The following is a 17724-nucleotide window of genomic DNA, read 5'->3' on the forward strand; positions in this document are numbered from 1 at the left end:
CACAAATTCCATTTTAAGACCTTCCCTCCAGTTAAAAATTATAAATTGGTTTCAGTAACCTTAAATAAATTAAACAAGTGCATCAAATAAGCAACAAACCATTATATTATGGAAACTAGAATCACAGGCTTAGCCTCAAAAATTACTAGAGCTTCATTGATTATATTGCTCACAGCTCTTCAATGTGGACTGATACACTGTTGCTTGGCACCCAACTGCAGTGTAGCAATGTGGTACCCCGATGTACATCTGCACAATAATAATTAGTCTCTAGCTCCTTATGAACAATGTAACATGCAGCAGCCCAAGGACCATTTCAGGCTGAAGTTTAGTGTGGTTATTTTGGAATAAGAGTGTTTAATAAGATTGTTTAGTAAAAGATTGTTTATTGACAAATGCCTCCAGGAAAATAAAAGCATCAACCTCTTGGGTGGAGAAAGTGAAAACAAGACACACGCTATTTTTACCATGATGACAAGATATGCAAGCAGAGACAAATGATTTGCATCATTGTTGGATTTAGAAGCAAAAGAAGTGCAATTTTCTTGAAGAAAGCCCTCTGGAAATAAACAGGGGCAATACGGATACATCGGCAATATCTTCTTCCTCATTGCCCAGGTTCAGGATTTACTTTCCTGGTACTCTTGACTTCATTTAGTCAGATGTCCTCATGCTCCCACTGCAAATCAGTTGCTATGACCTTCCAACATTTACTGGAGAAATGAAAATCTGATACGCAAAACACAATTTGTACAGTTTCAGTTTAACTTACAATATGTTGCTCAATTATTAGTTGATTTTCTTCAAGCATATCTTTCCCAGAAGCTTATTCACTGAGTAGCGATCTTAACACTATAAAAAACTTAGGGGATCACATAAAAAGACAACTAGGTTTTGATGGGATTGCGAGGAAACAGCAATATAATCTATACCGAAAACCAATTCTGTTGGGCATGAAGAGATGAGGAATAGAGAAGGGAAATTAGCCAGGATGAAACATCTCATATCATGATTACATCAACAATCAGCTGCTGATTAAACCTACTAGCTTATAACAGAATTGTGCCTTTAAAAACAGAACACTAATAGGTGGAGAAGACCCATATGACACATTAAATCTCCAATACTCAATAGTTATCGTTAACTACGTACTCCAACACCACTTTCTTAACAGCTCCATATAGGCCTCAATTCCCTGAAAGACTAAAATTCTGTCTATGTCAGCCTTAAAATGTATTAGTTGGAGGCAGTGGGTACATGGCAAGGTTTTGTGGGATGTGGGCATCGCTGGCCAGCCAGCATTTCTTGCCTATCCCTAGTTGCCCTTGAGAAAGTGGAGCCAAGCCGCCTTCTTGAACTACTGCAGTCCACCAACTGTAGGTTGGATCACAATGCCATTAGGTAGGGAATTCCAGCATTTTGACCCCAGCAACAGTGAAAGAACGGCAATATATTTCCAAGTCAAGATGGTGAGTGGCTTGGAGGGGAACTTTGAGGCGGTGGTGTTCCCATATGTCTGCTGCACTTGTCTTTCTGTGTGTCGGTGGAGGAGGGAGTGGATGCTTATGGATGTAGTGCCAATCAAGCAGGCTGCTTTGTCCTGGATGATGTCAAGCTTGAGTGTTGTTGGGGCTGCATTCATCCAGGCAAATGGGGATTATTCTATCATGCTCCTGACTTGTGCCTTGTAGATGATGGACAGGCTTTGAGGAGTCAGGAGATGACTCGCCACAGTATTCCTAGCTTCTGGCCTGCTCTTGTAGCCACTGTGTTAATGTGGTGAGTCGAGTTGAGTTTCTGGTCAATTATAATCCCCAGGATGTTGATAGTGGGGGATTCAGTGTTGGTAACACCATTGAATGTCAAGGGGTGGTGGTTAGATTGCCTTTTATTGGTGATGGTCATAGCCTGGCATTTGTGTGGCATGAATATCACTTGACATGTCAGCCAGAGCCTGGATATTGTCCAGATCATCTTGCATTTGAACATGGACTGCTTCAGTATCTGAGGAGTCCTGAATGGTGCTGAACATTGCGCAGTGAACATCCCCACTTATGACGGAGGGAAGGTCATTAATGAAGCAGCTGAAGATGGTTGGACAAGGACACTACCCTGAGGAACTCCTACAGAGATGTCCTGGAGCGGAGATGATTGACCTTCAACAACCGAGACCGAGACCGAGACCGAGACCATCTTCTATGTGTCAGGTATCCAGATCCATAGCAATGTGACTGACTATTAACTCCCCTCTGGAAAATTAGGCATGGGCAATAAATGCCAGTGAATCCATATCCCATTAACAAATAAAAACAAAACTGAGGGAGCACCCACTACCCTCTGGACTAAGAGCTTGAATTTAATTTTATTTCTTAACTCCTTACCCCTTTTCTATCCTGTCCTGCTCATCATCAGTGTCAACACCAAAAGAATTCAGGTGCCTTGACCTCCTTTGGATTTCAAAATATCACTTCACTTGAGGCCTTCCCCAGATTCCTTAAAAGACTTGTGAACAACCCTAGTTGTGTGATTGGCCTGGACTCTTGACCTCAGCCTGGTTCAACTAGAATACTTCAATCTTTCCAGTACCCCCTGAATTGAAACAACTTCTTCACACTCCTTGGGCTTCCAATTTAATTCCTAACTTCATTAGATGTGCTAATTGATACATGGCTCCACTAATCACCACAAACAAACAATCTTTGATGGTCTACATTTCAGATTTGGATCCCATCTCCTCAAGTTCTCAACCAGAGCATCACCACTAGTTCTACATACATCAAGGCTCCCCAAATGGACCACAACTGGAATGGGACAGGGAGGATCTAAGTTCCTCTCCATCCTCAAGGAGATGCCCTTAAATTTTGGGACTGGACAGAAAATCAACTTTGGAGAGGTTAGTTATCTCTGCAGAGAACAGTATTCATCTCCTTGACCAAGATGTCTCCTAACACTGCTGCATTTCTTTTCAGTTTCCCCCCAAGCCACCATTGCACTGTGTCTTTTACCTTCTTGCTTTGGAAAGAGGACCGACCATCGGACAGATCTTCTCCTCATTCACAAAACTAGCAAGCACTGTGCATATTGGATAAAATTGGGGCTGGAGGCTCCTCATTGTGTATAGGTTTCCCATATCTGCATGGCCCATCACTCACCACTGACCAACTCAAAATCTGACTAACCCGACTGCCTCCTGGAAGAAAGCTTTCCAGTAACTCTAGCCCTACCTAATGACCAGCTACACCAGCAAATCTGAGCAAAAATTACACAAGCTGCAGAAATTTAATGCAAATATGGTTCTCTGGGATTGCAGTGCATTTCATGGACTGCAGGATGTGGGAAATCGCAGTACACCACCACTCCTGCCAAGTTTCTCAATCTTATTGAATTCATCATTGGTCTTTAAAACCCGACACTTTACTGTATTGTATGAAAATAGAAAAATGTTCAAATACTTGACGTCTGGCAATATCAGTTGCTTAGTGGGGGTGAGGGGTGGAGAAAAAGCAAGTGAGCTTTTAATCTCATGATTGCTCATAAGAACTGGGAAAAGCTGGGTGATATGGAGGAGGGTAAAAATGAAATAAGGAAAGTCTCATAAGGCAGAACCTGAGGTATGAAATATTAAATGATAAAAACAGCTGGCAGGGCAGAGCCAAGGGGAAATAGTAATTTGATAAGGAAATAAAAGCAACAGATCTAGGAGTCAAGTGGCATCCGAAAGTAAAACAAATATAATCAAGGTTGATACATGCAAAGACAAGGAAACAAAATGGCGACATGGCAGTCAATGCATGGATTACGGCCTGAAACTGCTCAATTCAATTTTGAGTCCGAAGGGCAGTAGGAGTGCCACACCGAAAGATGAGATCTGACTCAGAGTTGACAGATGTCTCCCATCGTCTTTCCTAATGCCAAATTTCCTTTGTTTTCTCCCTTCTGTTTCCCATTTCACCTACTTCAAAAAATTACCACCTTTCTCGTTTCCCACACTTAAGGTCACAACCCTCAACTCTGGAGAGAGAGAAGACACTGCTCGACCTTGAACTTCAAGTTTCCATTTTAATGTCAGATTTTCAGCAGCCATTGCATTTTGCTTTTCCTTTTTACTACGGATTGGCTTACCAGTCAGTTATTAACTGATGAAAAAAAAAGTTTCAATTTTAAATATATCACATACCGAGGTAAACATACACACAGTAGCACGAACATCTAAATTTACTCAAATTCTGAAAAAGACTGGGCTTAAATTGCCAACTAGAACCTATTCCCACTGAATGACAACATAGCTTTTACTTGAAATTTTGTCATGAAAAAGATCAGCATGATCTAGAATAATCCTACTCAGTGAGGAACAAACTGGTGTCAGGTCTCCCTCAATGACTTTGCAAGTTTAGAAAGATCACAGCTGAATCACATGGACCAGGGACGTTCTTGTGTTGATTTATGCTGAGCTACTAAAACTCAGTTGCTGCAAGATTGCGGTGATTGGATTTTAGTCTGCCACTGTCAAATTCAATTTGCTGTTGCTTCTGTGAAGCATCTCGCGATGTTTTACGAGGTCATAGACACTTGTGCAAATGCAATGATTCTGAATAACAGAGCAAGAGAACTAAACACGCTGGATCTTAGTTAATATTCATTACCAAGGTCCAAATACAAAAATGGCCACTTGAGGGAAGCAAGCAAGCACAACTAGGAATGAGAGAGTTAATGTATTTGAAAAGGGCTGAAAAGTGACAGAGTATTAATAAGAGAAAGAAAATCATTAGTCTAGCACAGAACTTCTGTCAAATGAGAAGTCCTGCCGACAACGTTAGAATGTTAATACTACTTTTTAAAGTGGGGACACATTGTGAGTCACCAAAAAGATAAATATGGAACATTTCAAAAAGCAGCACAAAAGTACTTTTACTTTCTCCTCGTCTCATTTAGTTCAGCTTCATCAACTGAACACATGATCTATAACAGAACTGATACAATGTTAATGCAAATGCCTTAGAGATACAATCTTGCACCAAGAATCAAAATAACAACATCTTTACCAGCTGAACATTACTAACAACTTGAATTATTTTTAAGTTTTTTTTATTCAAGTCCACAAGGCAAAGATTTCAGTTTTGAGAACCACACACAGAGATACCTTGACAAGTCAGCCTAGATCAAAGACATTTGTGATCACTTTGATTTCTCCACAGACTCTTGTGCAGATACAGCAACAATCCACTGCTACCACTGAGCCAATGCAAACATAGACCATCATTCAAACAGATTTAACCTTGCCACCCCCTCACAACACAACAAACATGAATTCCATTTTTGACAACTGCCAATTCAGTTTCATAATCGCACATACCTTTACTGACTAGCTCTTCTGGTTACTAAATCTTCATTTTAAAATGGACTGCAGATGTGAAATAAAAAAAAGTATCTGTTCTCTCAAAACCAGATTGCAAAAGGAGCAGGTTCCAACAATAACTTCTGGAATGTTCCTTTCAGAAAACACAAAATCAAGGTTGTGGCAAACCTGCAGTAAAAAACTCACCTCTGAAGCCAGCTGATGAAAACAGTTCACTGCTCTTACCACATAGGAATACAAACATGAAGCAAGAAGAAATAACGCGTCTAGGTCTTGAAATAGCTGCAAGACCACACCTAAAATATATTGCTGAACACAAATTTAAAAGCCAACGAGCTCTGACTGCTCCACATGTTTCTATCTGGCAAGGAGTATCAGTACATGCAATATCGGAGAACACAAGGGCATTTGTGAACTCAATACATACTGATGTAATCACTTTGGATTCTGATGGAAAGAAAACCTGCATACACTGCTGCTGGATATATAAAAAGTGAGCCTCTGGTACTGCATGTTAATTAAATATAATTTGCTAACTCATTTTAACAAAATTCAACCTTAGTTCATTTTTGTATGGAGAGAAATATATTGACAAGTTCACATACATTACAAAACGCAGCTGAGTTTTCACACAAATTAGGCAGATAAGATACAACTAATTAATACGTCGCCAACTAAGACTGCACCCTGGCACTATTACACAGTGCCTGAAGATATATTATGTGCCACCTACATTAACTTACTATAGTTTTATTAACAGTGATATTACCAAATTTTAGAAACATTTAGTGAGAATTCTCCTTAAGGTTACAATTGGGTGGAGACAGCTAATGTTATTTGCTCCACCTAGTCTAGAACAAATCAAATCAAACCTCCCACTTTCCTTCACATTGAACAGGTGGCTGACCTGTTTATGTAGTGCTTTGTAATGCTATGATTCACAGGACTAGGCATTGGTTTAAAATCAGTAGCATTCAAAACAAAAAACACTCAAGGAAACTTTGCTAAAAATGGCAGAAACTAAAAAAGGACATGTCTCTATGTAATAGCTCCACCAGTTAAAAAAGGGGTAGTTTACAAACCAGTTTGCTTACAAAAAAATGTTATCATTATCACAGAAGTGGAAACAGATGCAGTGGGAGCCGACTTAACAATATCCACAGGATGGAGAAAGACCAAAGCTGTAAAGTTATATTTTTGCATTGCCCAGTCAACCATTTATACACAAATACAATCTTTGTGAACTTGTAGCCAACTGAACTTCACACAAACATCCCAATGAGATCAGTCAGGAAGTTTAAGCAAATATTTCTCTCTCATGCACACAAACACAGTAGTTATATAACCACAATTGTACTTACCCTTACATCTCCATTTACAGCCCCTGAAGAATGATTCAAAGAAATATGGGCAGGATCCTTGTGGTAAACCTTTAAAAGCGCACGATCTTGAATGCTCCTGGAATCAAACACACCAATTGTTATGGAGGATGACAGCAGATTAATTTCTGCCATTGTCTCAAAAACCTTGAACTCAATTTCAATGCAACATGGACACCACAATAGCAAACCTCACTAAAAAATATTTTATTAGAAATTCACAACCACTCTAGCTGCAGGTAAAAAGATTCTATTTCGTGCAGTGCTCCACCCACCAGGTCACACGGTCATTATAAATAAACAAAGACTTAACACGTCAAGTCATTCCTGACTAGCTTCCAATGTCCACAATAAATAGACAGCAAATCACTGGAAGACATATTGCTACTCAAAGGATTGCACTAGTTACCATTGTTTAAATGCTCAAAAATGGCACTCCGACCTCCGCAACACAAATGGCACAAGACAGCACCAGAAAACCAATGAGATTTGGATAGTTGAGTGGAAATGCACATTAACTTCAACGATAAGTATTCATTGAACAAAAACAGGTGATCTCACAAACTGCCCCAGTCAGCCATACACCACCCATTATTATACATTATATAATAAATCTACCAGTTAAGGTAAGTAGATAAAATGGAAAAGTCATCAAAATTTATCCAAAAGAAACACCACTTCTAAAAGAACTTCAATATTACAAAGAATGGCAATTATTTGACCAATCATGGGGTGACTGTTTTTGCAGAGCCACGAGCACACTGACACTGTACAACACTAGTATTGTCTTGCATGTCACTTCTTTACAGCATTCATCAACTAGCTATCGATCTCCATGGCTGCTGTTGTATTCATTTCAAGTTCATTGCACCAGCCTAAGGTCACCATTACTAACCTTTAGGCTTCTACATCAACACTGGCAGTGCACCACTTAATGGAAAGTGACTGGTGAAAGATTTGAGGCACTCAACTGTCAGCAAATGAAAGCTAAACAGTAAAAGAAAATTCACTTCTTTACCCAATTATGGACACAAGAATTAAGAGTAGGAGCAGGTTACTCAGTCCCTTGAGCCTGCTCCAATCAAGATTATGACCGACCCGATTACTCCACAATCCTGCCTGTCCCAGATAACTTTAGCCTCTTGCTCATCAAGAATTCATGAGCCCCTCTGTCAAAAATCAGAGGATGCTGCTTCACTGCCTTTTCAGAAGAGGGTTCCAAAAAGAGTCCCATGGCCCTCTGAAATAATTTCTCCTCACCTCTTAAAATTGGTGACCCACAATTATAAACTCTCCCACAAGAGGAGACATCCTTTCCAAGTGCTCCCTATTAATCAACACTCTTCAGTATCTTCTATTCCTATAAAGTCCTCTTACTGTTCTGGATTCCAGCTGATACTATTTTATGAGGAAAAGGTGGACAGATTTGTATGTCCATTCCAGATATTAGTCTAGTAAGTCTTCTCTGAACTACTTTAACACATTTGCATCCCTCCATAAATAAGAACACCAATACTGTACAAAACAATCTATACATGGCCTCAATGTTCTGTATAAAAGAATAACCTCCCCACTTTTGCATTTAATTCTTGCTGTAACAAACCATAACATCCTACTAGCTTTCCCTACTATTTGCCAAACCTGCAAACCATTCAAATGCTAGGACACTCAGACCACCTTGTCCAGAAGACAGCAATCTCTCACCATTTCGTTACCATGCTTACTTTTTATTCTTTCTGTTAAAAAGTGGACAATTTCACAATTCCAACATTCTATTATTTGCTACATCTTTACCTATTAACCTCACCTATTACGTCCCTATACATTCCCCTTGCATCTTCTTCACAACTTAGTTTTCTACCTGTGTCATCAGGATATTTAGCAATCATAGATGAAAGTACTTTCATCTAAGTCATTCATATCAATTTAAAAAGTTGAGGCACAGCATATATCCCTGTGGCACAGCCTTGTTACACCTTGCAACCAGAAAAGACCCATTTCTGTCTACTGTTTCCTGTTAGCTAGCCAATCTTCTAGCTATTTCAAGGTCACCCCCAAAACCATAAACTTTCATTTCCTGCAATAACATTTGATGTTAAACTTATCAAATGACTACTAGAAATGTCAGTATAATACAACTATGTTTCCCCTTAAGCCACAGCATTTTACTTAGAGTCGCACATACAATAGCACGGAAACAAACTCTTCGGTCCAATTCATCCATGCCAACTAGATATCCTAAACTGATCTAGTCCCATTTGCCTACGTTTTGCCCATATCCCTCTAAACCCTTCTTATTCATGTACCCATCTAGATGCCTTTTAAAAATGTTGTAATTGCAGTTCTTTGAATAATTGAATACAATAAATTGCTTTAACATGATTTCCCTTTCACAAAGCCAGGTTGATTCTGCTTAAAATCAGACAATTTTTCTAAGTGCCATGTTACAATGAATAGGATAATAGCTTACTACATCTGCATTATGGTAGAGACATTAAGTTAGCTGGCCTGTAATTTCCAGTTTTGTCTCCATTCCTCTTTAATAAAAAAGGGTTCATTTGCTATTTTCTAATCCAATGAAAACTGCCTCAAATCTAGAGAATTTTGTCAAATTAAAACGAATAGATAAATTCTCTCATCAGCCACTTCTTTTAAGACCTTAAGACGATGTTCATAAGGACTGGGATTCTTGCCAGACACAGCTTCAATAAATTTGCTTAGTACCACTTCCTTGGTGATGGATTTTAATGAATTTTGCCCTCCATCTAGTTCCTGATTTACAGATACTTCTGTGTTGTTACTTGTATTTTCTATATTCAAGACCAATGCAAAACATCTATTCAATTCATCTGCCATCTTATTTTCATTATTAATCCCCAGACTCACTTGCTACAGGGTCACTCACTTCAATAGTCATTCTTTGCTTTAAAAAAAAACAGCCTATTCAATCCTCAGACCTGCCCAATCATCTTTGCACAAGATATTTTTCTTAAGTTTAATATTATCTTCACTTTTAAGTTAACTAAGAGTGAAAGGTAATGTTAGAATTTTTATTCCTCATTGCAGTGCATCTATTCGGTGTATTCTGAATTATCTCCTGAAACGTCAGCCAATGTACCGCTGTTGATCTGTCCGTCACTTAATTTGCCAGTTCATTTTAGCAAGTTCTGATTTCACACTGTAATTGCCCCTATTTAAATTTAAAATACTAGTCTTGTACCCACTGTTTGCTCTCTCAAGCTAAGTGTAAAATTCAAATTATGTTATGATTGTTGCTGCTTAGGGCCTTAATGCTTTCATTAGAACAGCTTTACTTAATACTATCTCATTAATATCAGGTCTAGTCCAGCCTGCTCTCTGGTTGGCGCCAGAATATGCTGTGCCATAAACTAATCCTGAAAACATTTTATGAGCTCCCCATCTAGGCTACCTTTGGCCATATGATTTTTACTCTTCATATGTAAAATAATATCCCCTATTATTATGACTGTAGAGTTCTGAAAGCTGCCATTATTTCTTCCTTTATACACCATTCTACCATGTGGTTACTGTTAAGGGTCCGTACAGCATTCTCATAATGGATTTCTTGTCTTTATCATTAATCATCTCAACATCCTGGCTTCCTGAACTTGGGTCATCCTCCTCAATTGCACTAATACCATTAGAAAATATCAAAGCTATCCCTCGATTTTACCTAGCATCTTTCCTTTCAAAAGGACATTTACCCTTCAATATTCAGGTCCCAATTCAAGTCATCCTGCAGCCATGTCTCTAATGCTTATCTTCTTTCCAATCATTTGTAACAGTAAACGTTACCCCATATAACATGGAAAGGAAAAGTTCTGGAGGAAGCAAATTAAATACTGACAATATGAAGTTAGGGTATAAAAATCATCTGAACTTTGATTCTGTGGTAGAAGACATCAAGCAAATCTTCAAACACACAACTGCTTTGCAGGAGTTTCACAGCTACATTATTATGCATATAGTTATTAAGTACACACGAGAGCGTTTAGTTGTGCTGCTGTGAACATCAACTAGTGCAGCTTAAAGCAACCCAAAAACAATTTTAGACGGATTTAAACTTACCAAATTTGCCACAATACAGTCAACTCAAGCAGACATCTGGGAAACACTTTAAAGCTTTAAACAGAAATCTGCCTTGAAGTCCAACATGCCTGCTTGTGCATTTGCCACTGTACGTTATCTGAATGAATGAATCCCTTTTAAAAAAGTGGGTTGAACTTTCAGCAGTAATTACTTGAAAAGCAAGTGAAATGCAAAATTACAAGGTTGGAAAGCACATTTCTTCTCTACCCTTCATGCTGAATTATAGGATTGCTCTCAATTATCTGCCAGTCAGAACATGCAGTTGCCTACTGTAATAGTAAAAACCCAATCCTGAAAGTACATACATTAACACATCAAAAGTACAAATAAAACTATATTCTGGCAGGAAATCAAAGGCAGATGCCACTTTTGAGAAGTTATGGATGAACTGAACAAGCACAGACAAAACAATCCTGCAAAATTCTATAAGTAAACGTGGTGAGGTGAAATTAGTAAGGTGAAGCATTGAGCAAAAGTCACGTTTGAACCATGTGGTCTGTCAAATTTCAGCTGTGGCTGCAAAATATTTTATTTTTAAATTAATTTGCATAATTTTTTTAAAAATTCAGCTACAAAGAAATTAGAGCTAGACCCAAACTTAGCAGCCTTTACCTGCCTTCTAATTTGCTCAGGAACATTGAAGAGCTCCAACTCATTACTTCCGTTGGAAACTCCCATACAGTTACTAACGCGTAAACAAAATCAGACTCAGCTGTTCACTCAAAAGGTATTGGATATTTAATTATCAGAGTATTGGGAAACAATATGAAAAGTGACACTGGGAGAAAATCAAATCCGAAGAGCCAGAGTTATTGAGGTCTATACACACAGAAAGGCCCTTCAGCCCATTGAGTCTGCTCAGTCAAAAACCACCTAAACTATTCTAATCCTGGTCTTCTTTTCTCACTTTTAGAATCATTGAAGATAATCCTCCCCAAAATCTGGGTAAGAGTCCACAATCACCCTTAACAACAAAAGAAAAGTCAGCCAGCTCACAGATGTTTCCACAGTTGTCTGGTTTCTTGACCTATTCGATACCATGACTCAATGTGCAAAATAGTGATGATCAGCACAATTTCTCAGAGGGTCCAGGCAACAGTGGAAAAATTTACTGTGATGGGTTCCTATGCACCATTTCAGTCTCCTACATAGAAGACAATCTTGCTGTTTATGTAGTGTCTTTGGGACAATCTGAAAATGGTCGACAGCCAATAAAGCAATTATCTGTTTTAATGTAGACAAAATTGCATAAATTTGACTTAAGATGTATACTCCTTTTAGGCCACACTTTGAATATTTTTGGCATTTCATTTACCTTGAATAGTTGCAGGAATGTCGTACTTTTTTTGGTGCACTAACGAAAACAAACCAAATAATCTCCCTTGTTCTTGCTTATAATTGCAATTCTAGCTACAGTCTCATGTTACCAGATTTTAAGAGATATTTAAATGTAAATACTAATCTGAATTTTTTTTGCAAATTAGTACAAAGTATTTGGGATAGATTTGACACTTTACCCGAACATAAAAGTGAGCTAAATGTAGTGTAACTATTTACACAAATTCTGATCCCTATACTGATTGCACCACTCCTTTCCCTTGCCACCATCTCAAACTGAATGTTTTGATTTTCACCCAACCCTTTGTTTCTGTATTTTCCCAATACACTCACTCAATCTCATCATGCTAGTGAACCTTGAACTGGGGCTCCAATCTCATTGTCTCCATCATTCAGACTGCTTACAGTTCTGATTACCAAGCAAACCACTAACTTTTAAAGAAATTTGAACTGCCACTGAAAAGCTGAAAGGAGAAAACATATCACCTTAAAAGATGCCTACTGTAAAAAGCAAACTTAAGGCAACATTAACTAAACATTGCAGTAAGCAACTTGCATTCTAAACTACAGAAACTATCCTATTTTTAACATTGAAACTAACCAAAAATCTGCTGCAGCAGTTTTACTTTACTCTTTCCTGCAAGTGTACAGTCTAGTCTCTGGGAACAAAAGGATTCTTAAATTTCAAGAACATTTTCCAATTTTCCTTTCTCAGCCCAGCAACTCAAATTCAAAGCTAGCTTTCATAGTGAGAAAATTTTAAGACTTCACCAAGTAGCTAAAGCTAGACAGATTTTCCAGTCTTTAAATCCTTAAAGTTTGAGAAGATTTGTAGCTCGGTGTGTGGATGAGCTTGTAGACATGCTCGCCAAGCCGGCGGGTTCAATTGCAAACGTTGGCACCCTTATTTCAGAGATGACCACAAGACTACTCAGACCCCTAGGTATCAGAGTGGCCCACAAACCAACAGCCACCCTATTATAGCTACTGATGAATGTAAAAGGATCCCATTCCCAAAACCAGTGTAATATACAAAATACCATGCAAAGACTGTGTGAAACATTACATAGGCCAAACCAGAAGAAAACTGACAATAAAAAGGATACATGAACACCAACTAGCCACCAAGAGACACGACCAATTCTCACTTGTCTCCCTACATACAGGCAATGACAGACACGAATTCGACTGTGATGACACATCCATAATTGCACATGCCAAACAGAGACACACCAGGGAATTCCATCAACAAACATGTTGAACTAGACATTGTGTACAAACCACTGAGAAAGAGAACAGGAAGTAACACCAACCACCCCTGCAAACCGAGGCAAATAAATAACAAGTGGAACAGAACGCTGATGCTTCACCGGAGGCGCACCGATGCTGTTAACTAGGGTGACAAAACGTTTGCAACCAAACCCACTGGCTCGGTGAGCATGTCTATAAACTCTTTAAATCCTCAAACTTGGTCACATCAATCTGAGAATTTTCACCCACATTCTTTCATGGTGAACCAAAAAGATTTGCTGTATCTCCTTCTTCCCAAAATCCTGGAATACTTATCAGTCCATGAAACTGAGATCCTCTAAGGATTATGCAGTCCAATAGTATCTTATGTACATCTAGCTCTCGATTCTCCAAGACAAAACATCTTTTCCACATTCACCTGGTCAAGTCCCCTTGATCTACTTTTCAATTAAGTCACCTTTGACCCTGAACTCCAGGAGGACTCAGGCCTGTCTAGTCTTTCCTCATGAAATACAGAGTCTCCTCATTCCCAGTAATAGTCTTCGTAAACCTTCTCTGAATAGCTTCCGACACTTGCAAGTACAGACACCCACACTGCACACAACACTAGATACAGTCTCACGCTGCCCTGTTAAAAAAAAAACAAACATCCCAGCAGAGGCACTGATCACCCTTGATCAGCTATGATGGGCTGGGCAAATGGTCTGCAAGACCAACAGGAGACTCCAAGTAGTTGTTCTACTCCCAGCTTCAAAACAGCAGGCAAGCCCCAGAGTCAGAGTAATACAGCACAGAAACAGGCCCTTCGGCCCAAACTGGTCCATGCTGACTATGATGCCCACTCAGCTAGTTCCAATTGCCCACATTTGGTCCATATCCCTCTAAACCCTTCTCATCCATGTACCTACTGAAATGTTTTTTAAATGTTACTAACGTCCCTGCCTCAACCACTTTCTCTGGCAGCCCATTCCATATACACACCACTCTCTGCATGAAGAAGTTACCCCTCAGGTCCCTCTTAAATCTATCTCCTCTTACTTTAAACCTATGCCCTCTAGTTTTTAATTCCCCATCCCTGGGAAAAAGATGATATGCATTCATCCTATCTATGCCCCTCATGATTTCATGCACCTCAATAAAGGTCACCCCTCATTCTCCTACATTCCAAGGAATAAAATCCTATTCTGGCCAATCTCTCCCTTTCACTCAGGCCTACTGGTCCTGGCAACATCTTCATAAATCTTCTTTGCACACTTAAGGTGGACAAGAGGAAGCACTTCAGTGATACCCTCAAGGCCTCACTGGCAAAGTGCGGCATGCCCACAGACACCTAGGAATAATTGGCCTAAGACTGTCCAAAGTGGAGGAGCAGCATCCAGGAAGGCATGGAGCACCTCAAGACATGCCTCATCGGGAAAGAGTGGAAGCCAAGTGAAAACAGAAAAACAAGCGTGCTGCCATACCAACATTCCACCCACCTCTTCCCATGATCACTTTCTGCTCCTAGTATAACAGAGCCAATGGTAGTTGCATCAGCCCATATAGCCACTTATGAATCCCCGAGTGTGGAAGAGAGTCACCCTCATCTACGAGGGATCACCAATAACAACTGATTGTATAATTGATGCATAACCTCCCTACCTTTGCATTCAACTCCTGGCACAATAAAATATACCATTTGATTAGTTTTCCTGATTACTCTCTGTACTTGCTTATTAACCTTCTAGGACACCCACACTTCTGCAACCTCTCAACATTTAAATAGATAGAATAATTAAGAAGCATTCTTTCTCCCCCAAAAAATCTCACTTTTCCACATTGGTCTCCATTCGAGAGATCTTTGCCCACTCTCAACCTATTGTTGAGAGCTTCATTTTAATTTCATTTGTCATTTTTGGTTTGCAACTGAAAATTGAACTTCAAACTTTGAGCAGCGACTTGTTTTAAAAGCAGAGCAAACAAACCGGTTTGTTTATGGGAACTAGCCTGGAAAGGTAACTACAGGTTAATTATTGACCTAAGAATGCTGCAGATTGAGTGGAGACATTCTAGGCTCAGGGCTGGCAAATGGTTGGATGATTAGCTAATCTGCCCTTGAAGGACCAGCCAGCACAAATCTCATGGCAAGTTGGTAGAAGAGAGGAGAAAAGAAGAGTTCTGACTGTGATTTTGAAGTCATGAATGTGCTTTACAAGACCTTCTGGATGGTGCTGCTGTATTTTGCTCTCTTTGGTTTTCACTGCCGTTGTCTACTCATTCTTTGTTTGGATAAGAAAATATCCCTCTATGAAGTGGGTGAATAATCCTGGAAAGCTACTGGACCTGTTTGCATGAATTGGTGACTTTGAATTTCAGTCAAGACCTACAGTTTGAAACAAAAGCAGAAACTGCTGGAGAAACTCCAGTCTGGCAGCATCTATGGACAGAAAGCAGAGTTAAAACATTTTGAGTTCAGTGACTCTTCAGAACTACAAAGGAGGGTCACTGGACTCGAAATATCAGCTCTGCTTTCTTTCCACAGATGCTGTCGGATGTGCCGAGTTTCCCCAGCAATTTCTGTTTTTGTTTCAGATCTTCAACATTCACTGACCTTGGTTTTGTTTTTACACCTAGAGAGTGATTTACTGCAGAACTTGGATAACAGGTCTTCAGAAAACAGGGTAGTACATCCCTTCTAGAAATTATATTTAGTATTTTAATTAATTGGTTTATTTAACATCAGTCTCTTATTCCTTCTCCAATTAATTTCACCTGCTTGCAGGAAGCACCAAGCAACTGCTTTATTACTTCACAATTATAATGTCTCTGATTTATTGGTGAAAAGTCACAGCTTACAGAAACTGGTGAGGAGAAATAAACTGGCTTCCTTCAAGTTGGAGGTGTTTTCTTTTAAGGATAAATGGAACATTTTATTCCCCCCAGATGCCTTCTGCACAAACGTTTATGCTCCAGTGATTCAACTACCTGGGAGCCAATACATAGTTATTGGCAGGTAGAAGGCCTTTATTTTTGACAACTAGTCACCATAACACAGATCAATCAGCTACCTCTCACCTGCCAAACCTCCATTTGTATACACCTGCTGACTTCAGCACCATCTGCAGTCCTTCCCCCACAACTTTAGTAAAAGTCTGAACAACATTTACAAACGAGTGTTAGGTCACTTTCTTTTCCCATTTCAATCAAAAATACAGAACAAAATAAAGTTATGGCCTTCACAATTTGAAATAAAAATAGTCTAATAATGATCATGTCACTATGTTGATTGCTGTAAATACCCATTTGGTTTGCTAATGTCCTTTAAAAGGAAGGAATACTACTGCCCTAACCTGGTCTGGCTTTGCATGCCACTCTAGATCCAAAACTGAAAAAACCCTCTGAAATAACCCAAGCAAGCCACTGAGTTCAAGGGACAATTAGCGAAAGGCAATGAATGCAGATCCAGCCAAACCCATGAAAATTTATACAGGGAAATAAACTGATTGCCCCGAGATTGACAAGTCTATTTTCCTGCTAGGAGGCAACATCCTGTCTTATAAACTAAAAGCTTTGGATATTTCTGACAGAAGAGCAATTCCAATGACCTCCGAGCTGTTGTAAACCCAGCAGGATAAAAACTTTCCATCCATTAGCACCATGGTATCCTGACAGATATCTGACTGAAGTCACTTGCCTTATTGGAAAGTACATATTTAAGTCACTGTTCAAAGTGACTGACCCTTTTTAAAAGCAAAAATCATCTTCACAGCCAACCAAAATCCATCTGATTATCTGTAGCATCAAAATTATATATAGTTTTAACATCAGTTACCTCTACACTCAGCTATTCCAACACTGGCTGACATTCCACATTTTACCCTCAAACTTGAAATCATTCAAAACTCTGCCCCTAGTATTTTAACACCCTGCAAGTCCTGTTCCTTTGTGACTTTAGTGGTGTCTTTATTTTAAAATTCTTATTCTCATTTTCAAATCCCACCATGGCCTTGCTTGTCCAAATCTCCACATTCTCATCCAAACTCCATATTCTCCAAGATAGCTGCACTCTGAACTCTAGCCCCTTGTTCATTTCCAATGTAACTGCTCCACCATTGGCAGCCATTCCTTCAGTTGACCATGCACTAAGCTCTGGAATTCCCTCCCTATACCTGTCTTTAAAATACTTCTTACAAACGCCTTTTTGCTCAAGCTTTTGATCATATGACCAACGTCATACAGCTCAGGCAATGTTGTGCTTTGTTTTACAATACAGCTGAGGGGCCTCATGGGATGTTTTATTACATTAAAAAA

The 17724-nt window shown here is 39.2% G+C and overlaps 1 protein-coding gene across 5 annotated transcripts in view; it reads right to left on the bottom strand.

Annotated features, from left to right (window-relative positions):
• The window catches only part of LOC109935264 (sickle tail protein), a 150029-nt gene that overhangs the window by 120031 nt on the left and 12274 nt on the right, over positions 1–17724 (bottom strand). For all 5 annotated transcript variants that reach the window (XM_048612093.1, XM_048612099.1, XM_048612085.1 and 2 more), the window contains exon 2: positions 6718–6814. In XM_048612093.1, coding sequence (XP_048468050.1) covers positions 6718–6814 — 97 coding nt within the window. The remainder of the gene's footprint in view (positions 1–6717; positions 6815–17724) is intronic.

This window comes from Rhincodon typus, chromosome 2 (genome assembly GCF_021869965.1).
Source record: "Rhincodon typus isolate 14 chromosome 2, sRhiTyp1.1, whole genome shotgun sequence".
In the NCBI taxonomy this organism is placed as follows: Eukaryota; Metazoa; Chordata; class Chondrichthyes; order Orectolobiformes; family Rhincodontidae; genus Rhincodon; species Rhincodon typus.